General features: G+C 41.1%; 1 protein-coding gene across 3 annotated transcripts; it reads left to right on the top strand.

The window, feature by feature from the left end:
• The first annotated feature begins 677 nt into the window (after window positions 1-677).
• ulk3 (unc-51 like kinase 3) lies at window positions 678-27,154 on the top strand. 3 transcript variants are annotated; one of them, XM_036585532.1, is made up of 17 exons: window positions 678-749; window positions 1,339-1,468; window positions 2,324-2,464; window positions 3,929-4,049; window positions 6,266-6,361; window positions 6,641-6,784; window positions 7,875-7,957; window positions 9,320-9,475; window positions 9,830-9,935; window positions 11,981-12,021; window positions 13,211-13,313; window positions 13,502-13,566; window positions 13,641-13,719; window positions 18,096-18,136; window positions 23,683-23,730; window positions 24,080-24,137; window positions 26,224-27,154. In XM_036585532.1, exons 2-17 carry the CDS (start codon window positions 1,349-1,351, stop codon window positions 26,238-26,240), a joined length of 1,419 nt encoding a protein of 472 aa, XP_036441425.1. In that variant the 5' UTR covers window positions 678-749; window positions 1,339-1,348; the 3' UTR covers window positions 26,241-27,154. The 3 variants fall into 3 exon arrangements, with proteins under 3 accessions (XP_036441425.1, XP_036441426.1, XP_036441427.1); XM_036585533.1 differs by having other exon boundaries at window positions 679-749; window positions 1,342-1,468; XM_036585534.1 differs by lacking the exon at window positions 1,339-1,468 and having other exon boundaries at window positions 712-749.
• Window positions 27,155-27,875: the final 721 nt, after the last annotated feature.

Raw genomic sequence — 27,875 nt, forward strand, 5'->3', positions numbered from 1 at the left:
CCCCGGACACCACCTGTTCCAGCTCCTTCCCTCAGGCCGGCGCTTCAGCCAGGTGAGGATCAGGACATCCAGGCTACAAAAGAGCTTCTTCCCACAAGCCATCACTCTCTTGAACAGTTAAAATATTACACAAAAACAATATTCCAGCTTCAAGCTGCACTTCATAAATACTGGTATATAGTATCTAATTCGACTCCATCCTCTGGAACTGCCGTCTCAGACCAGTGTTTATTCTAGCATCTTACCTGCCTTATTACCCCACTTATCTGACTGTTACCTCACTGAGCCCTTTCTCTGCCACTGTACGCCCTTTTAACTGCTGCTGCTCTCAGCACTTTAACCTTAGACCCATACTTTGCACAATGTAAGGTTTACAGGTATGACTGTGTGTGTGTGTTTGAGTGAGTGATGGTAGGAATGCATGTTTTATTTTTTGTTTATATTTTATATTTATTTTATTTTATTCACTACATGTAAATGTCTGTCTGGTACTGCGCACTGTGAGCTCCTGTAACCAAAACCAAATTCCCTGTATGCGTAAGCACACCTGGCCAATAAAGCTCGATTGTGATTCTGATTCTGAAATATTGTGGTGGCAGTTTTTAGTGACAATGCGAAATGTGTCCGCTAGAGGGCAGCGTTGGAGCTTTGTTCGCAGGATGCCTACGTCATCTTCAGCTGACAGCAAGCATGCACGGGAAGAAAACATTGGACTGTAATTCATAGAGCTGAAGTGGCCGCTTTATTCGGTAAGGGAACGGAAATACTCCGAAAAATATGACTGTTTACAGTAAAAAACGACCTTTACAGCTTTAAAGAAAATCTCCGGGTGCAGCAGGTTTGTCGTTGTGTGTCGTTTTGCCTGTTATTTAGCAGCAGGTTGTTTCACACAGCGAGTTAACGTCAGCCGGATAACTGAAAGTAAACAGAAGTGAAGCACTGTCCGGTCTGTGACGAGAAGAGATAAAGGACATTTGTTTTGGGTCATTTTGGGCAGTGCTTCCTTCTGGCTGAAGTGAACCAGCTTTGCTGAGAAGCCCTGCTTTGTGAAATACCCCTCAGGTGACCGTGAAATCCAGAGCAAAACAAACGTAGCCAAGCAGTTTCGTTTAGAGAGCAGAGCTGAAGTGTAGCTGTATGAACTTCCTTAACTGGCATCTATTTTGGGCCTGTATTCATGAAGCTTCTCAGAGTATGAGTGTTGGGATCTGTCAGTAAAGTCATAGAAGAGGAATTTGGTTACTGTGAGAAGCTTGGTGGATCCCTGGTCACAGTATAAGCACTTGGTCTTTGCATTGATGAATATATGTGGTTAACAGTGTGTCCTGTTGTTGTTAGGAGCTGGTGGATGTGCCCTGTCCAGGGAAGCATGGCCTCTAGCTTTGCCCCGCCGAAGCTCGCCGACTTCATTCTGACTGAGAAACTTGGTAGCGGTACCTATGCGACGGTCTACAAAGCCTACAGGAAGGTGGGTCTGATCTGAGTTTTAGCCAAGTCCAGAATTCAGCTGCACCCATTGTGGACACCAGTGTTCAGTGATGCACACAGCTTACATAAGCTCTGTAGAAAAGCATTGACCGATGAATGAAGAATGGGACACTTTAGAGCAGTCGCTCATGAGCTCTACCGGTGCCGGTCATCGGCTAGAGGGGTATAAATCCCCCCACCGTTGGAGTAACTGCATTCTCTGGAGTGATGGAGCTTCATCCAGTACCTTTGGGATGAGTTTGTGATCGAGAACCGATCATCCAACATCAGTACCTGACCTCACTAATGCTCTTGTGCCTGAATACAGTCAGATCCTCACAGCAGTGTTCTGACACCTACTGTAGCCTTTTTCAGAAGAGCAGAGGCTGATACTGCAGCAGAGGGGGATAAAACTCCCCATTAACACCCTTGATTTTAGAAGAAGCACTGGACAAGCAGGCGTCCACAAACCTTTGGACACATTGGAAAAGGTTTTAGTCACTGAATCATCTAGTTGTAGTAAGTCATAGTGGCTGGACGTTTAGACTCTCTTCTGAGACACTTCATTAGCTTAAGTGAGTGGGGGGAAAACTCTTCAGTGAGGTTGATTCACACCTATGGTGTCAGGAAGCCTATAAGGTCACCTGACACTCTGAGAAGCGGAGGTGTGAACTGGTATGAAAGAATAGAATTGTTATGACGGTGCTATAAGTAGCTGACAGATGCTGCCGTAGACCAGTTCCTCCGTAATGAAGTGCTTTGGATGAGTGTCAGAATTTCAGATCTATCTCAGAAGTTGATAAATCCAGTCATTTTGACTTGCTACTACAAGTAACGCTGTCCGTTTTCATTCTAGACTGACAGCAGAGAGGCTGTGGCCGTGAAGGTGGTCAGCAAGAAGAGTCTCAACAAGGCTTCTATGGAAAACCTGCTGACGGAGATTGAGATCCTAAAGACAGTGCGCCATCCACATATCGTGCAGCTTAAGGACTTCCAGGTAGACATAGAAATGTTTGTTAGAGCGCTTCATATCTTATTATATCCCAATAACGATAAGGGTGGGCGATATGGCAAAAAAATAGTATAACGATACACAATATTTACGCATCAGCATCAGTTCAGATTTGCCTGGTATTTTGAAATTATATTTATTTATTGCATTCCAAAAGAGCAGAATGTGTAGTTCACTTCATTTGTAACCCTGTACATGTAAATGTTATATTTATGTGTAATTATAATCCAAAACATATCCTGCCTTTCACCCAATGACAGCTGGGATAGGCTCCAGCACCCCACCGCGACCCAGAGGGATGAGCGGTTTAGAGGGTGTGTGTGTGTGTGTGTGTGTGTGTGTGTGTGTGTGTGTGTATAATCCAAAACATTTTATAAATGTGTATATAAACTGCGTTGGTATCAGCATCAACAGATTTGCGCCTGAAAAATATTGGATGTCGCCATCAGCTTAGAATTCCCATATTGTTACATCCTTAATGAAAAGTAAGCATGAAATAATTTTTTCCATCGTTTGGAAAAATTCATTCTTTAAAAAGGAGCAGGAAAAAAAAATGGTCCAACTAACGAGTAATAATCCAAAAATAAATTAATAAAATATGATAAAATATGATAATATGCCCTGCGATGGACTGGTGACCTGTCCAGGGTGTATCCTGCCTTCCGCCCAATGACAGCTGGGATAGGCTCCAACACCCCACCGCGACCCAGAAGGATAAGCGGTTTAGATGATGTATGTATGTAATATGATAATATTAAAATGAGGGGACTTCCATTCAGCTGCTTATACAGTTTAAGCAATTTCTATGCACTGACTGTTGTTACAGGCTCTGTATAATTGGTCTGTATCCGTTTTTGTACCTGTGATGTACTAAGAATAGCGTGATAATAACGTGATAAGAACAGCTAGCCGAGTTTTCCTGCTCATTCGAGTCATCAGTGCTGCGTGGGTTAAATGGGCTGAGCTGTGAAAAACTAAACCTCCCTCAGGACTGCTGTAGAGGCACCGTGCTGTATAGCAGATGTGTGCAGGAAGGAAAGGTGACTGAGGTGACATTTTTAGTGCCACAGCTATAATATTGATGGAAACTTAATGAGGGACACTACACAAAACCTGACCACTCCTGTTTACTCAGCTGTCAGTCAAAGCCTGGCTAACAAGCGTGGCCGCCTGTCTTTTAGTACACTGCCACTGTTTCCCAATATACTTTTATACTTATATAAATAAAATACTTTTAATAAAATAAAATACTTTTATAAAATACTTTTCTATATAATTTGTGTGTATTTTTAGAGTCATTTTACAAAAACATATAATAATTTTATAATATTTTCATGCTTATGCACCTGCTAGTCATTGTTTCATTTCTAAAATAATAACAACTGTAGACAAAAAATATAATTAACAGAATTAGGCTGCAGTTTGTATATGTGTATGTGTTTGCTGCAGTGGGACAGTGAGAACATCTACCTCATTCTGGAGTGGTGCTCTGGTGGGGATTTATCACGCTTTATTCGGAGCAGACGAATCTTGCCCGAGAGAGTGGCCCGCTGCTTCCTACAGCAGATAGGTAAGACTTAAAAATGTGCCTTTATTTAAAACTCGTCTGAACAACGGCAGAGTAGAACTGCTTTAAATGGAGGGTTCCCACACATCCTGGAAAACCTGGAAATACAGCAAGGTGTGAAGTGCAACTGGCATTTTCAAGTAATGTAAAAAATAAAAAACAATAAAAGTGGAAAGACAACTTTTCGCTCAGACAGCGATAATATTCCTTCTTGTACACTTTAGCATATTTTTAACCGCTAAAGCCCAGTTTGACAGTTCATATCTACTCTAGTTTGGAATGTGGACAGACATGTTGCCGGTATGTCAAAAGGCCCTGTAGAGCGAAGCTACAACAACAAACTCCAGCTTCTTGCAACATTTTAGCAGCAATGTTTTAGTTTTTAGTTGAGTTTTTGATCAAATATGATTGAGGATTGGTTGAGGAACGATCGAGGAGCAGTTGAGGATTGGTTGAGGAATAGTTGAGGAACAATTGAGGAATGGTTGAGGAACAGTTGAGGACTGCTTAAGGAATGGTTGAGTAACAGTTAAGGATTGTTTGAGGAAGAGTTGAGGATTGCTTGAGGAACAGTTGAGGATTGTGTGAGGAACAGTTGAGGAACAATTGAGGATTGCTTGAGGAATGGCTGAAGAACAGTTGAGGATTGCTTGAGGGACAGTTGAGGAACAGTTGAGGATTGCTTGAGGGACGGTTAAGGAACAGCTGAGGATTGGTTAAGGAATGGTTGAGGAACAGTTGAGGATTGCTTGAGGGACAGTTGAGGAACAGTTGAGGATTGCTTGAGAAACAGTTAAGGAACAGTTGAGAAACAGTTGAGGATTGCCTGAGGAACAGTTAAGGAACAGTTGAGAAACAGTTGAGGATTGCCTGAGGAACAGTTAAGGAACAGTTGAGAAACAGTTGAGGATTGCTTGAGGAACAGTTAAGGAACAGTTGAGAAACAGTTGAGGATTGCCTGAGGAACAGTTAAGGAACAGTTGAGAAACAGTTGAGGAATGCCTGAGGAACAGTTAAGGAACAGTTGAGAAACCGTTGAGGATTGCTTGAGGAACAGTTAAGGAACAGTTGAGAAACAGTTGAGGATTGCCTGAGGAACAGTTAAGGAACAGCTGAGAAACAGTTGAGGATTGCCTGAGGAACAGTTAAGGAACAGTTGAGAAACAGTTGAGGATTGCTTGAGGAACAGTTAAGGAACAGTGAGAAACAGTTGAGGATTGCCTGAGGAACAGTTAAGGAACAGTTGAGAAACAGTTGAGGATTGCTTGAGGAACAGTTAAGGAACAGTTGAGAAACAGTTGAGGATTGCCTGAGGAACAGTTAAGGAACACTGGAAACAGTTGAGGATTGCCTGAGGAACAGTTAAGGAACAGCTGAGAAACAGTTGAGGATTGCCTGAGGAATGATTGAGGAATGGTCCAGGAAAGTCCTGGAAAATTACTTCCGAAAAAGCATGGGAATCTAGAGTGATTCCCATTCTACAATACTTCGTCTGACCTCAAGTGTAGTCGATCAAATGAAAATGATTTTATTCATAACAGTATGTCATATGTTGTCAGAACATATGTAGAGATTATATAACACCTCAACATGATTTGAGGTCAGTATGTGATGAATTAGGTGGGTGTACATGATGCTCATTGGTGGTTGTAAGTTTCCATTACTTGTCATCTCAATTAGCTTCTGAGCTCTAGAACAAACCTAAAGAATTCCACACACTGTATGTGTCTTGGCTTGTTAACTACATTTGGGGTGAGTGGATGAACTGTGTAATTTTTTTTCCTGTTTCTTTTTTTTTCCCCAAACTATTGTTTTACACTCAGTTCACTCAGTTCTTCAGTGGTTTTCCTACATCATCTGACCGTATCTGATGGGCAATCTGTGAAACTGTGACATCCAAAGCCTTTCTGGATTCATGTTTTTGAAGTCCACTGACCATACAGTTTTAAAGCGGCCTCAAAGAGGTTTTGTCCAGCAGATGGCACTGCCCAATGAGTATTGGGCATTCTGTACAAGGCTTTCTGAAGGCAGAACATTTTTCTGGGCGATAAACACCTCGTACTAACATTTATCAGAGACAGATACTACTTTCTGGTCCACTCAGTACTGTTTTTGTGGAACTTTCTCAATGAACAGAAACCCAGATAATGAATTCTAATCACTGGGATGTGTTTTAGCCTCATTGTTTAAGCCTGTCTTACTGTACACTGTGTGTCCAGCTTGCGCTCTGAAGTTTCTCCATGAGAAGAACATCTCCCATCTGGACCTTAAACCCCAGAACATTCTGCTGAGTGGCAATGTGCTGAAACTAGCAGGTATTTACAGCATTACAGTCTTCAAACTCAGGTAGAAGTGTCATTGTATGGATATGGAAATATTGTTACTTTAACAAAAACTTATACAGCACAGATTTAAATATCATAAACCAGTGGATAAAGTTCTGGACACATTGAAAATCTAGCATATCACAATATGTTAGCATATTAGTATCATTTACACATTTATCTTGGTTCTGTGTCATTAAAAACATCGATTCCATCTGTTTTTAATGGTTTTCTGTAACCTCACCTTCTTGTTCCTCTCCCTGTGTGTAGACTTTGGCTTTGCTCAGTACATGTCTCCGTGGGACGAGAAGAGCGTTCTGAGGGGATCCCCTCTCTACATGGCTCCAGAAATGGTGTGTAGACGACAGTACGACGCCAGAGTGGACCTCTGGTCTGTAGGGGTCATCCTTTACGGTAAGAGAGGCTGAGGCCTGCTTTTTAAATCAATTTTTAAAAGCTAAGGTGTGTTATTATTCTTAATATTAAGTTAAATGAGACCAACCACACATGCTTAATGCAATAGTTTGGCCAAAAATCAATTTCTTTCCACCGTTATTCGAAATGTAGTCAACCAGCCAAAAACATTTGAACGTTTTTACTTCTTACTTTGCCGCAAACAGAAAATGGACACTTTTAAGATCACATTTGACCGACAGCCGATTTGCTCAGACTCTGAAGATGAGACGACACTAAATTCCCAAACTGTCATCACCACTGAGCAGCTTTTCAGTCAGCAGCTGTGACAGAAGAACAGCTGAACAACCTGGAATCAGCCAGAAATGAACCCAACACCATTCGCCAAACTAAACGGGCTGTAAGATGCTTTACAGACTGGCTGGAACAAAACAACATTAATACTGATCTGGCAAAAACGGACAAAACTGAGCTAAATTTGATATTGCGGCAGTTTTATGGCTCAGTCTGATTTGGTTAGACTCTGAAGATCAGACTACACGTTTGGCAAATGGTATTGGGTTCATTTCTGGCTGATTCCAGGTTTGTTTAGCTGTTCTCCTGTCACAGCTGCCGACTGAAAAGCTGCTCAGTGGTGATGACAGTTTGGGAATTTAGTGTAAGGAGCTGGAGGACGAACTGCTGGCTGTACAGCGAGTGGGCGGAGCTCGTCACTCTGACGTATCAACAAGCTGCTTGTTAAGGAACTATAATTTGGCGGAAGGAATTGCTAACATTAAAACATTAAATGCCACCTTCACCGCCCAGTTTATTAATCATTCTTGCTTTTTTTTTCTTTACTATTTATTGAACTGTTGTATAAAAGCAATAGAACACTTGAGGTTGTGTGTTATCGCCAATAACATCAGCGGAGTGATACAGTGTTTGTGAAAACAGTTAGAGCACTTCTCAACCAATCAGCTTGCGTGGCCGGAACCGACTGTTGTATAAAACATAGTACATTTCATTATATCTCATGAAAAATAGGTTATAGTGTTTGCAGTAAAGTAAATATGCAGACTGATTCTGTCTTGTGTGTGCTGTGCCTCAGAGACTTTATTTGGCCGAGCGCCGTTCGCGTCCCGCTCCTACGCTGAACTGGAGGAGAAAATCCGCAGTGATAAACCTATCGAGGTAAGATCAACCCATGCGGCACTACGAATTCCTTACGTTCTTTACAGCTTCTTCACAAGAAGCTTCATGAAGTACTTTTATTTGCTGAAATAAACTCAGAGCTAGTGCTGAGGCACCCTGGTACTCTTTTAATATGGTTGCCCCAGGATTGAAAGGAATAGTTTGGTGACAAAAATACACAGTTTACCCTAACATAGCATACTACAGGGAGATTCACTCGAAAGAGGCCCTGAATATTCTGTTGAAACTCCTGTTAGGATGAAGCAATCTGAACCTAAAAAAAACGCTACATACCTCGACGTCTGTGTAATCGACTGCATTACATGCGATGCTGGAAGTGATCTCTGTTTTCTGTCAGACACATGAAGGGGTACGGGGGGTCTGCACACGGAAGTTTCAAATGGAGGTTAAATGTTGCGACGGCTGTCCGGCGCCTACCTCATCGCTCCGACGCAGGGGCATCCCAGCTCGTTCAAAGCTCCATATACTGAGGAGCTCATTGCACGTTGTTTTGTTCAGATTGCTTCGTCCTAGTGAGAGTTTTTACAGAATATTTAGGGCCTCTTTTGAGTGAATCTCCCTGTACTATATATAAAAATGTACAAAAGTACAGGCTAAATTCTGGCTTCAAGATGCCTGCTACTACAAGTGGATGATATGGAAAAAATACTGTATTACAATACTTATAGACACATTCACAATAGGCTATACTTATCACAATATTAGTAATAGTATCACATTTGAAAACTGATATTTTGCTGCGCAAAAATCCGTTTAACAGGACTGACTGTGCTCTTTTTGTAATGAAACATGCAGTTGGTCAGTGTCCTTTAAGCACTGACGGTATTGACAATATGCTTTAAAATACATGTTGGGTATCACTATATAACATTTCCTGTTTCCACCTGCTACTTCTGTCCGTGTTTATTGGTGATAGTGTACTACATAGCATCAGACCACCACACAAATAAGTCAGTTTGAGCTTATTTTACATGGAGTTTGAGACAAATGAGTGACGATTTAGGCTTGCAGTCTGCAAGGTGCTAATTGGTGTACATGAGCTTCCATTACTTGTTAGCTACATTAGCCTCACATCTCCAACAAGCAATCTTCAGACTCCAAACATGTCTTGGCTGTTTGGAAACCATTTTATTTTTTGATAAACCACCACTTTAACCAATGCCGAAGACGTTGGTGTGATCTTTTGGGCTGTATTTCGGTTCGTGTCACCCCAAGGTGGCGCACTAGTTGCGGCCATACACCAAAAAGCATCTCAATGCTGAAATAACTTCAGCTGAATCTTGATTGTGATTAAGGGTGAGAGAGAGTACTAGCCACTGAACTCCAATTGTTGATGTTTAGCTGCCGGCCGGTGCCAGAGTGTCCAGAGACTGCAGGGATTTGCTGCTCAGGCTGCTGGACAGACATCCAGACTCACGCATTTCATTTGATGAGTTCTTCCTGCACCCGTTTGTGGATCTAGAGCACATGCCCAGCGCCGAGAGCCTGGGAAAGGCGGTGAGTGCATCTCCTCCACCAACAGATCGTCTTGTTTGTTGTGAGTCATTCTAATGATCTGAGGGGTTTGATTGCAGCGCGTGCTCTGCTGCCCATGTGTGAAACAGCTGTTGGAGCTCTAGCAGAGGCTTGACAAACCCTGGCTGAGAGGATAATGGTGTTTTAGACTGCATGTTTGTCTTGTTTGCTTATGCATTTACATTTCAGCCTAAATACAAGGCCTGTAATTACATCCATACACAACTATGTGAATGCTGCTTGTATCTGCGGTCAAACTGGCTAAATACCCTCTCTCTCTCTGTCTCTCTCTCTCTCTCTTTCCCCCCTCCTTTACACTTTCTCTCTCTCCCTCAGAAGGAGCTGGTTCTGCGGGCAGTGCAGAAGGATCAGGAGGGCGAATGGGCTGCTGCTCTCTCGCTCTACTGCAGCGCACTGGAGCACTTTGTGCCTGCCATCCACTGTAAGAGCCACAGACTTACAAACTGCACATCTGTGATGAGTGCCGTGTAAAGTACTATTAAAAACTGCCCACCTAGGCACACGGGTGGGCGACATAATTATATGATTTTATTATCAAGACGACAGCTGCATGTTTCATTAAAAACAGATATGGCTATGCCGTTATATACCCCCACCTGGACCGAGTCACTGGCAACTATGAATATTCATTATAGTGAAATGCATCTATCTGTAGCTCTGGAGAACCAGAAGGAGAGCTGCTCTCATTAACATATAGCATTCTAGTTAAAGCACTAGCATAACTAGTGTTTTCCATAGATTTTTTTGTGCAGAATTGTTTAAAAAGTATATAATCAGGACATGTTACCTGTAAATACACCAAGTTTTACATTGTCCACACATTTTTTTTCAAAAAGAGCAGCTGCTGTTGATTGATTAGGACGTTATTTATAGTCTGACTGAATGCTTTCAAGTTCACCCAAAGAAAAATTAGCATGTTCTATATACATGTAAAACAATAGCTTTCATAGTTCCTTAAACCAGCACACATATTCAAAAGTTTGGGCAGCCTTGGTCAAATGACATGTTTTTTTGATTGTCTAAGTCAGGGGTCGGCAACCCAAATGTTAAGAAGAGCCGTTTTGTCCTTTCAACAAAAATCAAACCACCTTGGGAGCCACAACATTATATGTCCATTTTATTGAAGTAACGTTTTAACATCTTGGCTAAAAAAATATGTGCTAGCTAATGCCCTAATATAGACTAAAAAAATTATAAATGTATAAACGCAGACTTACTTTGCTCTGCTTTAAGCTTTAGCTCAGTTATAGCTGCTTTTCTCACATCTCTGGCAGGAAACGTCCTCAAAAGTGGAATAATTTATTGTAAAATGTCTCTCAACATTTGATTTTTTACGAAGCTTCTCATTCGCCAGCTTCTCGTTAGAATTTTCCCGTTCCACCTTAAACGGTGCCTGAGGCGCCAGAATGCAACTCCTGCACCATTTAAGGTGGAATGGGAAAATTCGAACTAGAACCTGGTGAATGAGAAGCTGACGTCAGCTTCGTGACTTTAGTGTTTGACAGTTGTCTGTGTTGCTATGGTGACCAGCAGTCTGCATGCCAACCTTCAGGGTTAAAGGGTGAATTAGCAATTATACACTACATTGCTAAAACTGTGTTAGATCATACATACATACATCATCTAAACCGCTTATCCTTCTGGGGTGCTGGAGCCTATCCCAGCTGTCATTGGGCGGAAGGCAGGATACACCCTGGACAGGTCGCCAATCCATCGCAGTGTGTTAGATCAGCAGAGCTTTATTTTACTGCAAAGGAGGATAATTTCAACTTTACCTAGTAATCTTGATTCTGTTGTGGAGCTGCAACAGGGCAGTAAGAAAGATGCATGTGGCTTCAGAGCTGCATGTTGCCGACCCCTGTTCTAAGTGAAAATAAGCTCTAACAAGCTATAAGCTATGACACAACCTCTAAAGAGAACTCGCTTCTGCACATTTTAATGCACATTTACTGTTTATTTGCTGTATTTAACATATTTGGGAAAAATAAAACATATAAAATGAGCTATAACTTGGACAGGTCACATTTCATCTTGTAATTTTTTACTAATACAGCAGCTAAAACCATATAAGCAAGGAAAACACTATACAGTGCAGTGCTGCAGTCTTCCAGTTGTAGAGCTGGCCACCCTGACATTTCAAAAATCCAGAAAATGTGCAGTCTTAATCGGATCCTGGGCACAGTTTCAAAAACCAGTCTGTGTACTATAATATGCTCCCTCAGTATAACACACTGCTGGTAGAGTTTTGAGCTGTTGATCTTCATCAGACTTAATCATCAGTTGATTTATTGCATTGTGGTAGCTCATTTCTTTCTTTTCAATTTCATTCTTTTACTGTCTGAATCTGTTTGGATCAGGCTCTAGCAAAACATCTGATTCATTTTCATGTTGTTTTGGTGAATCGGTGCTGTTTTTCTGGCTGATCAGTTCCGTTCAATAGATCAAGATTCATCTTTCTTTCCTCAGATGAGACAGACAGGCAGAGAAAAGAGGCTCTCAGACAAAAGGTGAGTAAATTACACCTATTTGATGGGCTGTCTTGCTAAAATAAACTCAACTCTGCTGTTGTGTATCACAATAGTGTAACATTATTAGTGGTGTGAAAGTTGATGTGTTAAAAATGCTATAAATAATTTACACTCTTGTGCCCAAAAACACTCCTCAAGTTGAATGAAAAGCCTGCAAATTGAAATTGTGAATAAACTTTAAAATGTTGGTCAAATATTTATGTATTTCTCAGTTATTGGTTGATTATTATCATCTCTACTGTGAATGTGTTTTCGTAGTTTGACCCTTCTAAGCATCTGTGGTTCCAGCCTGAAGCCAAATTGCTCATGTGACTTCGTGATTGTAATCCTCTCGTACAGAAACAGCTTTTAAACGTTCCGTTGATGGCTTCCTTGATAACAGTTTTTTTCCACTAGAGGTCTGCATGGGCTTGATTATTAATGCCTGCACCCACCACTTCAACCACCAGTCATGTTCGCCTGTGCCCGCAAAATTTAGTGTTGATCTTGTGCACACCTGCCTGCAAAACCTAGCAACATTTTTCTGTTCATCCACCCGATTCAAGCACAAGCACCCCACACCCCATCCCCAACACCTTCTTGACCAATGAAGGTACAGATCTCTAATTATCAGCTACTGCAGTGCCATGAATTTGTTTATCACCGAAGCACGTTTAGTCTCAAAACACAGCGCTGATGATGACACTATCAGTAGCGTCAGCACCAGGGGGCAACTTCAGCAGACAAAGCTGATGGTGTAATAGCAAAGACGAAATAAGACAATGTCGCAGCGTAAGAGTGGGAGCGTGCAGACGCTGCTGCTCTCACTGGGCATCGGTGGAAGCTGGAAATTGTGTTCACTCTGTTGAAACTGCGTGAGTTTCATGTGAACTCTGCATTCACATAGTGAATGTAGCTTGGGGCAAGTTATGGCACATTTTGTACTGTCCATTTATTTTTTTCAGTAGTTAAACTTGCATATGATTGTAGCAATAGCAAAATGCACTGGGTCCATGGCTTTTACCGGCACTTTTTAAATGGAAAAGATCCATTAGCATCAAATTACGGGCGATTACCTACACAAAAATAACACAATCATGGTTAATTATTTTAATCGTTGAACTTTTAGTTAATGTAGCTTGTAAATACAGCACTTGATGGCTAACTGAGCGTTTGGAACCTCTCACAGGTCAACCAGTATGTGTCTCGAGCTGAAGAACTCAAAGCTCTGGTGGCTTCAGACAACAAAATCAGCTTTGAGGAAGCAAAGTCGTCCAGGGATATATTAAGAGGTAAGCAGCATTTCTGACAGTCATTCTAAAGCACAATTTTCTGTTATTGTGTGGATCTCAGGTTTAAATGCTTCATTCTTGACCTTGCTATTCATTGGCTATAATGGCTCCCACACTCTCTGTGGGACTCTACATGTCCGACAGGGAGTCTGTGTCACACTGTTTCTGTTTGTTTTCCTCCTGTTTAGAAATGTCCAGGGACCAGCCGCGACTGCTCGCCGCACTGGAAGTAGCTGCTACTGCTGTAGCCAAGGTGACTGCCATTAGCACTCTGCTAATAATGACTGTTGTAAGTGGACCGCTGTTGTAATGAACTGTGTTCTACAGGAAGAGTGTGGGCTGGAGGATTACGAAACATTGGATCTGTATCAGCAGAGTCTGGGCGAGCTGCTGCTGGCTTTGGCTGGTAAGAGAGTCTCTCTTTGTATACATACAGAGAGCCACCCTGGAACAAGCCATGGAATCAGACTTACTTGGGAAAGCTTGGCGAAAAATCAAATTTACTCAACTCTCCGCTTACCCTGAATCAGCCAGTCAGTCGGTTTAAAGTTCCCTTCTTTAGTTTTGCACTGGAGCTACAAGGCTGATGTAATTAAAGGCCACATATCATGGAAAACTGAACTTTCCTCAGTTGTTCGGAATAAGAGCCTATTTGTAGCAGTTTAGCTTCATCCATTAAGCAGTTCAACCCATTTACATCACAGTGAAGATATAAGGAGTGTTTCTGCTTGGAATACTTTAGAATGAGCAGCCAATCAGAACAGAGATACCAGTTTTAAGGGCACAGTAACAACTGTTCATGTAAAAATGAATTACAAATTAAAAACTAGTGGACTTCAGGGGTTTCAACGTTTTTCAGTTTTTGACCTAATTTGAAAATACCCATTACCCTTTACATTGTCTGTAAATTTTATGATGAATGGACCAAAAGAAATGACCCAGAATGACTTGGAAAAAAGTCTGGTTCCATTGACTTACATTAAAAGTAAAGTCAGTTTTTTCCTTCTCCTGTAAAGTTACCATTTTGGAGATATGAGGTTTTCTTCCGACAACAGCGATATATATATATATATATTATATATATATATATATATATATATAATGTGGGCTCTTCAACAAGCCATGGAAAGTTATACACCTATAAATGTAAATGCTTATATACTAAAAGCACGAACACCATTCAGGCTGCTACTACCGTACAGTGTAAGAAACAACAGTCTGAGATAAGTGTGGTGAGATTCAGGCATGCAGTTTGCATGCTAATTGGTGGGATATAAACATCCATTGCTTGTTAGCTTTGTTAGCTTTGCAGTTCCAGAGCAATACTCAAAAAACAAATTTCAGACACCAAACATGTCTCGACTGACTATATTTAGGGTAAAAGCACATTTTTCCTAATTATCTCCTTACAGTTTTGAATGAGTGGACTGAATGGAAGACGCTCAGGGGTGATTGGGAGCCAGCGTCGCTGTCTCTCTGTCTGAAGCTAAGCTGTTATTAGTGTGGCCTCTGGTTGATGATCTCATGTAGTAGTTGGTCCTAATAGTAGTGAGGGAAGGAGTGAAGAATGGAAAGGGAGTGAGAGAATGAAAGAGGATAGAGAGGTAGGGAGAGAGCAAATTAAGCTGACAGGTAGAGAAAACATTCAGAGGCGAGAGAGGGAGAGAGAAAGACAGACTGAGAGGAAGTTAAAAACAACAAAGCCTTAGAAAAAAAAAGTTTGAAGACTCTTGAAGTACCAACAATGAGGTAACACGTTAACCCCAGTCTTATTATTGAATAGGTGGATAAATGTAAATGGGTTGGTTCTTGTGATGTCACAGAGACAATGCATTGAAAACAGGCAGCATAGTTTGCATATATGGACTAGAACAATGTTTATTAATATAAACTCCTTAATTTTAGGTTGTTCACAATACAAGTGCTTTAATGTACTGAAGCCTGAATTGGATGGGCTATATGGAAAAACGCCTGTCCCAATAGGGTAACACTTTATTTGGAGTGGTCCTTTGTAGACGATTAATAAACACATCAACTATATGTTAGTGAAGCTGCAGTAGTGAAGCATCTGAATACACTGAAGTAAATATCTTGATGTACTGTTGATACATTACTTACATTAAGTAGATGTAAACCTTAACCTCACCCCAAAACCTAATCCTAACCCTGGCCCTAGTCCTAACCCTAACCTTAACCTCAACCCAAAACCTAATCCTAACCCTGGCCCTAATCCTAACCCTAAATTTAACCTCACCCCAAAACCTAATCCTAACCTTAACCTTAACCTCACCCCAAAACCTAATCCTAACCCTGGCCCTAATTCTAACCCTAACCTTAACCTCAACCCCAAAACCTAATCCTAACCCTAACCCTAAATTTAACCTCACCCCAAAACCTAATCCTAACCTTGGCCCTAGTCCTAACCCTAACCTTAACCTCACCCCAAAACCTAATCCTAACCCTGGCCCTAATCCTAGCCCTAAACTTAACCTCAACCCAAAACCTAATCCTAACCCTGGCCCTAATCCTAACCCTAAATTTAACCTCACTCCAAAACCTAATCCTAACCCTGGCCCTAATCCTAACCCTAAATTTAACCTCACCCCAAAACCTAATCCTAACCCTGGCCCTAGTCCTAATCCTAACCTTAACCTCACCCCAAAACCTAATCCTTACCCTAACCCTGACCCTAATCCTAACCCTAAACCTAACCTCAACTCAAAACCTAATTCTGACCTTCATATGTTTTTGATTTATGGTAAAAGTATGTTTCAGGCTGATTTTTGATTGAGGTCACAAAACAGGGCAGCCAATCGGAACAGAGATCATTTGCATATATCAATCTGAAAGGCAGAGTAATGAAAACAGCCTGTTTAAGAAATAAAGTGAGGTTGGAAAAATTAACATCTGTGATGTCACAAAAACTCCTTTACATATCTCTGCCTATTCAGCCCACAGCAGTTTAGCCCCGCCTATTTACATTAAAAGTGTGCAGAGTGTTTCAGGCTGATTTTTGATTGAGGTCACAAAACATGGCAGCCAATCGGAACAGAGATCATTTGCATATATCAGTCTGAAAGGCACAGTAGTGAATACAGCCTGTTTAAGAAATAAAGTGAGGTTGGAAAAATTAATCATGATTGTTTGGGCTGCGTAAAACCACCAGCCGCTTGCAGATATGTTTCCTTACTCAATTGAAAAGCTTCAAAAGAAGGCAAACATTTAATGTGCAGTTTACGTACAGGAGAGAAAGAAGTGGAAGGGGAGTGAGGTAGAAAGACTCGGGATGAGAGATGGAGAGAGAAAGAGAGTTCGAAAGACAGCTAGAGAGAAAGTTGGAAGCCAGATGTGCGGTGTGAGTGGTTTGGAGAGAGGGAGGCTGTGCCAGGGCCGTGTGTGTGGTACTGCTCCGCTGCCATCTGGATCCCATTCAGCGCCGCTCTCCTCCTCTCTCACTGTTATTAAATACTGGAAACAAATGAAAACTGTTATCTCTCAAAGCACCCGGCACTCGAGCCAGCGGCCCTGGGGATAAAGGGGCTGGGGAGGGCTCGAGACCACCCAATCCACAGTGTTAGCACATGAGGAACACTCCAGCCAAAAAATGCTGCTAATAATGAATGGCAGTTGGCAGGGGTGGGCTAGCATTGTGATTTGTAAATGTGATCTTACTATTATTGGGGGGGAAGGTTTGGTGAAAAATCGAAAGTATGCCGTGAAGTTAAAACAGTAGTCTTGAAGCCTGAATTTTCTCAGTACTTTTGTCCGTGTTTATAGATAACAGTATGTCATTCAGTGTCAGAAACCACATAAACAAGTCTGTTAGAGATTACTGAGCAGCTCGACTCGGAGGAAGATTTAGGCATGCAGTAAAGCCCAGTCGTACGCAAAACATTGGGCGCCCCTGGTCAAATGATGTTTTGTTGAAGTGAAAACAAGTTAACACATCCTCTACAGGGAGAATGCGCTTCTCTTAAAGCACAATTACTCTTTATTTGGTAAATTTAACACATACTGGGGAAAAAATAAACATAAGAATTGGCCTGTACAAGACATTGTACACTAAAATGTGAAGAAAAATGCTAGTTTATTTCCTGGGGAGGATGTGTTAACTTATTTTCACTTATAAAATCAACAAAATGTGTAATTTAACCAAGAATGTTCAAATATTTGCATACATCTAAATATCAGACGGCCATTAATAACGGCTGACGTTGACGGCCCATAGTTTTGTAAGTATTAGGTAAAATATTGTCAATAAATACTAACTTTTTGATGTGAGAAGGTAGGAATCTTCCAACTGTAGAGTAAAACCTTAGACAGTTGTGCCACTGGGGAGCCAAATATGGTCAACCCCTGTTTAAATATAATATATAATATATGAACATAAAATATAAATAAAAAATGAAAAAATGAAATCGGCCGGTATTATTGTTTAATGGTATCGGCCACAATAAGTTGCATGTTTACTTCTCGTCACATGGCTATGAATCTATGCTCCGTATGGCATTACGGTCCAGTTACAATGAAGGAATTAGTTGTCAACAATAAATCTTGTCTGCTTCACCACCAAATGATTAATAATCTCTTTATGCATTGCCTTTGTGCAGCATCTGGATTCTTCAGTTAGTGAATGTAGAGCCATTTATGAAATATTGCACACCTTGAAATGAGTGGGGCATTTATAACGATACTCGTGAGCTATGATTTGTCCAAAAATGAAGTGCTGTACGGGATTCATTCATCTTTTCTATCTTTCCTCCCCCTTTTTTTCTCGTACAGCTGAACCTCAGGGCCGCAGGAGGGAGCTGCTCCACGGCGAGGTGGGTATAATGGATATTTGTCATACATTGTGGTGCTTAAGGGCTCAGATACATGAACACACTATAAGCCTTGTTAGTACAAGTCAGAAGCTCCATACATCTCTCTGACACATGGAATATTAGCACATGTGTCTCTGTCCTGTTGGCCTATGATACACTAAATGGCCAAAAGAGTGTGGACACATGGCCATCACACATATATGAGCTTATTGGACAATCCATTCCTAAACCATGGGCATTTACATGGAGGTATAACAGCCTTCACAGATTTTGGAGTGTGTCTGTGGGAATTTGTGCCCATTCAGTCAAAAGAGCATTTGTGAGGTCAGGCAGTGATGTTAAGTGAGACGGCGTGGCTCGCAGTTGACATTCCAGTTCTGAAACTGCTGCCACAAAGTTGGAAGCGTATAATTGTCTAGAATGTCTTTGTGTGCTGTAGCATCAACATCACCCTTCACTGGAACTAAGGGACCCAAACCCTGCAGCCCCAGTCCATCATCCCTCCTTCACCAAACTTTACTGTTGGCACTGTGCCTTCCAGTAAGTAGAGTTTACCTGGCATCCTGTCAAACTGGCAGATAGTCAGTTATGATTCATCACTCCAGAGAACGTGTTCTACACTTCTACATTAATCCTCATTAGTTGATTAGCAGGGTCGTTGCCAGCCTACCAGAAAAGGAGGGTCTTTCTTCCCCCCCAAAAGGTGGACTGCAGGGGGTTTAATGTGGGTTAGCATTTGACCTGATCCTACGATTGCTTTATTAACCACAGTAGGCAGGACTACTTTTTCATTTGCCTTCATTCAGCACCTCTGTCTTTTCATCAATTGCATGCTCCGTATCTCAAAATAAACCTGATGCTAAAATGACTAGATGATTTTGCTGAATTATAGTTACTTTTATTCGGATTACATTGCATTTCAGTGACTTCTGCAAAACAATGTTTTAACTGGTCTGGGTTTTGCATGAGCGGCTATGTTTTCAGCATTTCTGTCTAATGTTATCAGCATATCAGATTAACTCACATTAATTTAAGTATGTAGGGTAAACGGTTAATATTGTAGAGAAGATGACGAGTGCCTGAAGTTGCAGCTGAAACCAAAATGAAGCTCTTATATTAAAAACTGCACATCATGTTAGCAGGTGAAAGCAGCAGAAGCTTAGCTATTCGTCCCACGATTGATAAATTCATTCGCTGTTGTTTCTGTGATGATGTTAATTATTGACAAAATGAATCGAGTGAGCCGTGAGCTATTTGAGCCACAAAATTATATGGCATTTTTTCCAATATGTTAAATGTAAATGAATAGAAATTGTAGACTAAAATTAGCAGAAAAATTCCACATTTAAGTGTGTTCCCTTAAGGATATGTTAACTTATTTTCATTAAGAAAATCAACAAAACGTAATTTGACTGTTCAGTGTTTTGCATGTTAATGGTACGGCGAGGTCTAATAGACACTTTTTGTACTTGTTTTGGGTATTACCCCTACCCCTCCCTTTGGCTACGCCCCTGAAAAGGGCTACTGCAGTTATTTGATTTACCTTAATTACTTAATTTCAAAAAAATATTGGAGTAAAATGTCCTTTTTCCATGAATTTGCAGTGATTCGTTGGCAGATTTTAAATTCTCCTACTGCTCACTCTCACAGTGAGAAAGAAAGCCTGATGGCCACACTCATTTCTATACATTTTTAAGGCACGTGGTTTGTTTACTTTTTAAAGGCTTCCAAGACTATGCAGGGTTTGTGATGTTCAAGTCCATTTTGGTTAGTTTGGCCCTTTTTAAAAACTCAGATGAGCCAATTACTCATGTAATTAATAGTGAAGGCCCTACAGTGGATACTCACCCCCCTGTTATCTGTTATGAGACTGGAGTGAGTTGCTAAAAATGCAACTAAAGAATATGCCTGGGTCACAATATTCAACATATAAACAATTTTTCATTTTTGTATTCTACTCAGAGGCTTTTAAAGAGGGAGAGAGAGAGAGAGAGAGAGAGAGATGAAAGTGTGGTTTTTAGAGTATTCCCATTTGAAGTTTTATGAGTCCCTAAATAAATTCAGATGCGGCCGAGTTAACCAAAAGCAGAGCTCTGTGTGTGTGTGTGTGTGTGTGTGCTGGTTGCAGTAAAGGCCTGGTTTCAGTGTGTGAACCGCGTGTGATTATTATTCTTCACAGCTTTGACTGTATTCTTAGAGCCACAATTAGGGTTCTATAAAGTCTGATCATTTTAACAGAATATACTGTAAATGCATCCTGAAAAATAAGAAGATTAAACATAAAATAAAACATAACATACTTAAGATACACCGACCAGCCTCTTCATTAAATACACGTCCTTATATCTACACTCATTGTCCATTTTATCAGCTCTGCTTACCGTGTAGGAGCACTTTGTAGTTCTACAATTACAGACTGTAGTCCATCTGTTTCTCTACATACTTTGTTAGCCTGTTATTCAATGGTCAGGAACCCCACAGGACCACCACAGAACAAGTATTATCCGGGTGGTGGATCATTCTCAGCACTGCAGTAACACTGACGTGGTGGTGGTGTGTTAGGGTGTGTTGCGCTGGTGTGAGTGGATCAGACACAGCAGTGCTGCTGGAGTTTTTAAACACTGTGTCCACTAATTGTCCACTCTATTAGACACTCCTACCTTGTTGGTCCAGCTTGTAGATGTAAAGTCAGATACAGCAGCTCATCTGTTGCTGCACAGTTTGTGTTGGTCATCCTCTAGTCCTTCCTCAGTGGTCAGAGGATGCTGTTGGCCTGATATTTTTGGTTCTCAGTCCAGCAGTAACACTGAGGTGTTTAAAAACTCCAGCAGCACTGCTGTCTGATCCACTCAGACCAGTGCAACACACACTAACACACCAGTTAGTGTTACTGCAGTGCTGAGAAAGATCCACCACCCAAATAGTGCTGCTCTGGGGTGGTCCTGTGGGTGTCCTGACCATTGAAGAACAGGGTAAAGAGGGGCTGACTAATGATGTATATTCAACATTTTATTCATTGCGCTGCACTAAATCTAATAAAACAGGAGCAGTTAGGCTCTCTTTATAATCAAACATGCAATTGTGAAGTGTTTTTAAGTAGTGGCGACATCCTGATATGGCCAGAAAAGCTTATTGAGGCATAATGTGATGTAATTTATCAAAATAACGAGATCGTCATATCGCCCAGCTCTAGGTTTACCTCATATTCATTCACTTTTTCAGTACAGCCATTGACTGTCAAAAACAAACACTGAATTTTTTTGAATGACCTAAAAATATGAACTTTTGGAAAACAACATCCTCTACGTCCATGATTCTGCTTCTAGCCTGTGGAAAAACACTTCACTTTGTTATGTTTCTTGTTATAAACTGCTCATTCAAGCATTGGTTTATTGAACCCTTCCCTCAGGGACCAACTGATGTAATGTTTAGTTCTGATTCTGAACCATGGAAACTAGCTACGTTGGATTGAGGTGCTGTAGTGTTTGGATAATACAAACACTTGAGAGACAAGTGGCTTGTGGTTAAGGCTTTATCAAAGCCAAATCTTCTGAATGGCCTGCTAGCTGGAGCAGATTGGATATGAGCTGATTGTGTTGCTGATTTAGCTTTGCGGACCCAAGGCTGCCATATGATTGCAGGAGCCTTGGGGCTTTGGGTTATTATGGGGTCAGTGCAGCCTTGACTGTCATCCCTGTATATATAGTACATACAGGTGATTTATAGCTCTGAAAAGGTTGAACAGTGATGGCGTGTACTTTATTACTGCAATTTATCATAGGGGTGGGAGGTAAAGTGACGTAAAGAAGAACATGGGTGAATGATAAGCATGTTAAGCATGATGAGCCTGAAAATGCTAAAGCACAAACAGCCCCGCCACCGTAACAGTAATAGATTACATAATTGCTGAGAAATCAACAACAAGAATTCCTCACGATTTAAACATTTACTCAACTGTTTACAGTGTTGGTGAAGATTATTACTTTGCTGTGTGGAATAGGCTTCCTTTCTTTGCTGGATAAAATTCATATAACATTGCATCGTGCACTACTGCAGAATGCTAAATGTGACAAACGTATAATAATAATAACAACAGTGTTTAGCACTATATCATATTATTAATATCCCAATACCTAATAATGGAAAATGTCATGATATAAATTGAGTTCATAATGCCAACTCAAATTTATTATGTTGAAAAAAGCCAAATTACTGTTCTTTGTTTTCTTTATGTTGTTATTCTGTAGTCAAAATTGTTCAGTGCTACTTCTTCTACTGCTTTCGAGCTAGAACCACAAAACTTTATAAGATCATAGAGCCTATACCCGAACACTGTAGCCACATGTTTTTGGACACTCTTCTTACGTCACCATCATGCAAGTATGCTCGTAACACCTTTGCAACCACCTGGCAAACCATAGCAAAGGCCTAGCAACACCTTAGCAACCACCTGGGAAATCATAGCAAAGGCCTAGCAACACTTTAGCAACCACCTGGGAAACCATAGCAAAGGCCTAGTAACACCTTAGCAGCCACCTGGGATACCTTAGCAAAGGCCTAGCAACACCTTAGCAGCCACCTGGGATACCATAGCAGAGGCCAAGCTACACCTTAGCAACCACCTGGGATACCTTAGCAAAGGCCTAGCAACACCTTAGCAACCACCTGGGATACCATAGCAAAGGCCTAGCAACACCTTAGCAGCCACCTGGGATACCATTGCAAAGGCCAAGCAACACCTTAGCAACCACCTGGGATACCATAGCAAAGGCCAAGCAACACCTTAGCACCCACCTGGGATACCATAGCAAAGGCTTAGCAACACTTTAGCAGCCCACCTGGGATACCATAGCAAAGGCTTAGCAACACTTCAGCACCCACCTGGGATACCATAGCAAATGCCTAGTAACACCTTAGCAGCCACATGGGATACCATAGCAACCACCTGGCAAACCATAGCAAAGGCCTAGCAACACCTTAGCAACCACCTGGAATAGATAGGAACAGCCTAGCTATACTGTAGCAAGAACCTACGTTCTCAGAAAAAAGGTACTAAACTGTAACTGGGGCAGTTCCCCTTCTTGTCACTGGGGTGGTTCCCTCAAAGGTACCTCTCAGTACCTTTAGTCAGGGAACATAATTGTCTTATAATATATTGAAATTATGTTTTCTAAATTGTATTTAAATTGTATGTAACTCCACACACCCCGTCTCGTCTCCAGGCTTTTTATTTTACTGTTCTGTTTTAAAACATTCGGTTATATAAAGGTACAAATATGTACTTTTACCTAGAAAGACTAATTAAAGGTTCACAATTGAACCTTAAAACCACTGTTGTACCTTTGAGGGCACATTTACATTGTTTGAACCTTGATGAACGAAAAGTGTACCTGCACAGAACCTGCATTTCTAATAGTGTAGGACACAATAGATGTCAGGCCAACGTAACGTTTATTCACACACTTCACCTTTCCATTTTTATCACAGATGAGAATGTAACTTTTCTGTTTTGTCATTTCCTCTTTCTGTCCACTTTAATCTCACAGATTAAGAGTTTGATGAGCAGAGCAGAATACCTTAAGAAACAGATTAAGGTAAAGTCATTGTACACTATACACCACTGGGGTCAGCAGCATTGAGGGTCTATAAACAAGACATAATGCATAATAACAGGCAGCAAAATTGTTGTAACATTTACTAGGCTGCTGGGAAAATATCTACACTTGCTTTGCAGTATACTGAGAAGGTTTAGTGAAGCCTGGTTCAGTCTCAAATAGACTTGCTAGTGTGGTTTCTGACACTGTATGAATGTTTCTCAATAGAGAATTCCCACAGAGAATCTATTTTAGTTAGAGGCTGAGCTTAATCTGTCGTCTTCTTTTCTTAGCGTGTGCAAGTCATTCACTTGTATCTAAAACACTGCTATGGTGTGTTTGTTTTTAGATCCGAGAAACCCAGACTGACGTGGATAAAGACCCAGTCTCTGAATCTGTGCGGACCTGTAAGTCTAGAACACACAATTTTTTTCTGTCAAAAGATGAAATCATATAATGTTAGTGTCCTGCAGAAAGTGGACATACACTCAAGGGCTAATGTATTAGATCCACTTACCATATAGATGCATTGTGTAGTTCTACAATTACAGCCTGTAGTCCATCTGTTTCTCTGTATACATTGTTAGCCCCCCTTTAACACTTTATAGCCAGGACCCCCACAGGACCACCACAGAGCAGGCATTATTTGGGTGATGGGTCATTCTCAGCACTGCAGTGATGCTGATTTTGGTAGATTGAATAAGACTCTAGATGATGGCTCATCTGTTTCTGCACAGTTTGTGTTAGTCATACTTCAGTCCTTCATCATCGGTCAGTTTCTGGCCACAAGATGGTATTGGTTGAATTTTTTTGGTTGGCAAACCAGCCCAGCAGTGACACTGAGGTGTTTAAAAACTCCAGCAAAACTGTTACTACTATATCAGTGTCGCTGCAGCGCTGAGAATGACCCACCACTCAAACAGTACCTGCTCAGTGGTGGTCCTGTGGGGGGCTAACGAAGTATGCAGAGAAACAGATGGACTACAATGTGTAATTGTAGAGCTACAAAGTGCTCCTATATGGTTTCATGAACCTGATAAAATAGACAAGTACAGGTGCAAAGTAGGTGTACCTGATAAAGTGGCCATTGACCATTAGGTTGGTTACGTAAACATAGCACTACTGGTTCTGTTTTATCTGTTTAACTTATTGTGCATTATAATAACTAAATATTGTGGCGCATATTGTGAACATGCTTTGAGGTATTGTGATATATTTGCCACATCGCCCACCCTTGCAGAAAGTGTTTAATAGCTTACTGTATAGTGGAATAAGTAAGCAGTAGCTTATGTTACAACAGCTTCGTAAAGTATACCTGGAGATGTAGAACCCCATTTCCAAAAAAGTTGGGACGCTGTGCAAAATGTAAATTAAAACAAAATGCAATGATGTGTAGATCATTTAGACCCTATATTTCATTGAAAATAGTACAAAGACAACATATCAAATGTTGAAACTGAGAAATTTTATTGTTTATTGAAAAATATTCGCCCATTTTGAATTCGATGCCAACAACACATTCCAAAACAATTGGCACGGGGTAACAAAAGGCTGGTAAAGTTGTGTAATGCTAACAAAAACACCTGGTGGTTGATTGTCAACAGGGCAGTAATATGACTGGATATAAAAGAGCATCTCAGAGAGGCGGAGTCTTTCAGAAGTAAAGATGAGGAGGGGTTCACCAATCTGTGAAAGACTGCACGATCAAATAGTGCAACAATTCAAGAATCAGAACGTTTCTCAATATAAAATTGGAATCCTGTATCAAACAAGAACAGGAAAGCATTTCACTTTCAGAACTACAGCAGTGTCTCCTCAGCTCCCAAACGCTTACAGAGTGTTGTTAAAAGAACCGGTGATGAAACTCAGTGGTAAACAGGCCCCGTCCCAACTTTTTTGGGAAGTTTTGTTGGTATCAAATTCAAAATGGGCGCATATTTTTCAAAAAACATTTCTCAGTTTCAACATTTGATATGTTGTCTTGGTAGTACTTTCCTTTAAAAATAAATAAGGTTTACATGATTTGCATATCATTGCATTCTGTTTTTATTTACGTTCTGCACAACATCCCAACTTTTTTGGAAATGGGGTTGTAAATACATCCAGGATTTTGTACCCCTTCCAAAAGACTCAACACATATTTTCATATATTTTCCCACTTACCCCAAATGTAGTCGATCAGCGAAGACATGTTTGATGTCTGATGTTTTCTTCTTTAGGTTAGAGCTGGACCTATGAGGCCAATGTTGCTAATAAGTAATGGAAGCCTATACCCCAAATCAGCATGTTGCAAACTCCATGCCTCAGTTATCACTCACATGAGCTGTTTGCTAATCTCTAATAGACTTGCTTATGTGGCTTCTGACACTGTACAATACACTGTTATCTATAAACATGGGCACAAGTGTGATTTTTTTTGTGTGAAGTATTTGTTTTTCACCATACTATCGCTTTAAAATGATTTCTGTATGCTGTTTTCTGTTTGTCACTTAGCATGCTGCCTACAGTAACTATGGCTGTCTTTAACCATGGACTCATCTGGCAAGGTCATGTGACCAGACTGAAAGGTGACCCTGCACTTGGGATCCGAAGGAATCTGATTGGATCGCAGGCGTGATTGCTTCTGCCCTCAACCAATCACGCAAGTGCTGACGGCTGCCGCTTTTTCTGCCTGTAGCATTAAGAGCAGATTGAGTGAAACGTGTACTGTATACAAACAATGTTACAAACTGATGGTTTTACACATGACTGTACACTCATACCTGTTTCTTTCCAATCACAAAACTGTATTAGAAGACTTTGCTGAGGCTTGGAGAGTGTTTTAATCCCAGAAAAATGACTGCTGTACATGTAAGGGAACTCTTGAAAATGTGAGAAGAATCTTAGAAATCTTACTGTATCCTTTTCCATCCTTTACTCTCTCTGCTTTCGCGCTCTCTTCCACTCGCATAAACACACATACACATACTCTCTGAGCTTCACCGCAGCTCGTCCGCAGAATAAGTGGGGCTTTGGGTCCGTGTGGCTTTCCTCCCTGTTTGCTCCGTTCTTGCATTTACTTTCGGGCTGCCACACATCAAGCGCTGAATTTTTTTCCCTCCAGCCTGCCTCACGCGCCGCTGGTTAACAGTTTAGATTGGTGGCGCGGCAGTAAAAACACTGTGAAGCTCCAGCTTTTTCTGTCTACTGACTGTCCAAAGCTAGCACAAAAATGACGAGGGGGCACTTAGTGTTGCTGGTACACATTTAGTACTTTTCGGGAATGAGGGTTACTTCATGGTCTAGTGCTGTATGTGCTGGAGGGCAAAGTTTAATATTTTCTGCTCTTTGTTTGTATGTTTAAGCCTTTTTTTTATAAGATTAATATTTTTTGTCTGAATTATTTATTGAATGTCTGGCCTACAGATGAAGTTAATTAAAGAAATCTGGTGTCAGTGTCTCTGTGCGAATGACTGGATAGTTCCAAGGATGGATTCTGCCATTTTTTTAAAGAATTTCTGTGTAACTCTGTGTAACTATATTTTGGGGGCAGTCATGGAGGTTAGGGAACTAGCCCTGTGACCGGAAGGTCGCCGGTTCGATCCCCTGAGCCGACAGTACGTGACTAAAGTGTCCTTGAGCAAGGCACCTACACCCCCAACTGCTCCCCTGGGTGCCGTGGATAGGGCTGCCCACCACTCCAGGCAGGTGTTCACTGCCCCCTAGTGTGTGTGCATTCACTAGTGTGTATGTGGTGTTTCACTGTAATGATGGGTTAAATGCGGAGGTGAAGTTTCCCCGTTGTAGGACTAATAAGGGTCTCTTAACTTACAAGGTCTTTGGTTCATGGCCTTGGCTTGGTGGGAAATGGTTCATAGTAGAGCTTCAGATGTCTTTACAGTGGTGGTGATAGGAACCAGGGGTCACCATGACTACAACACAAATTTTACAGCCATTTTATTTACTCTTCTGAGTTTTCATATATTTCATATTTTCATATGACACTTCAGACATCTGGTTCATATCACCACCACTGTGAACACTGTGACGAGGTAAGTTTCTCTACAACAAAGCACTTTACACCGAACCACTCTGAATTATTCTGTTGACATGTGAACCATTTAATTATAGTGTAATTTTGAAAAATTGGTGGCGTTCTCCTTTAA

The sequence above is a fragment of the Colossoma macropomum genome, unplaced genomic scaffold, assembly GCF_904425465.1.
Source record: "Colossoma macropomum unplaced genomic scaffold, Colossoma_macropomum, whole genome shotgun sequence".
Taxonomy (NCBI): domain Eukaryota; kingdom Metazoa; phylum Chordata; class Actinopteri; order Characiformes; family Serrasalmidae; genus Colossoma; species Colossoma macropomum.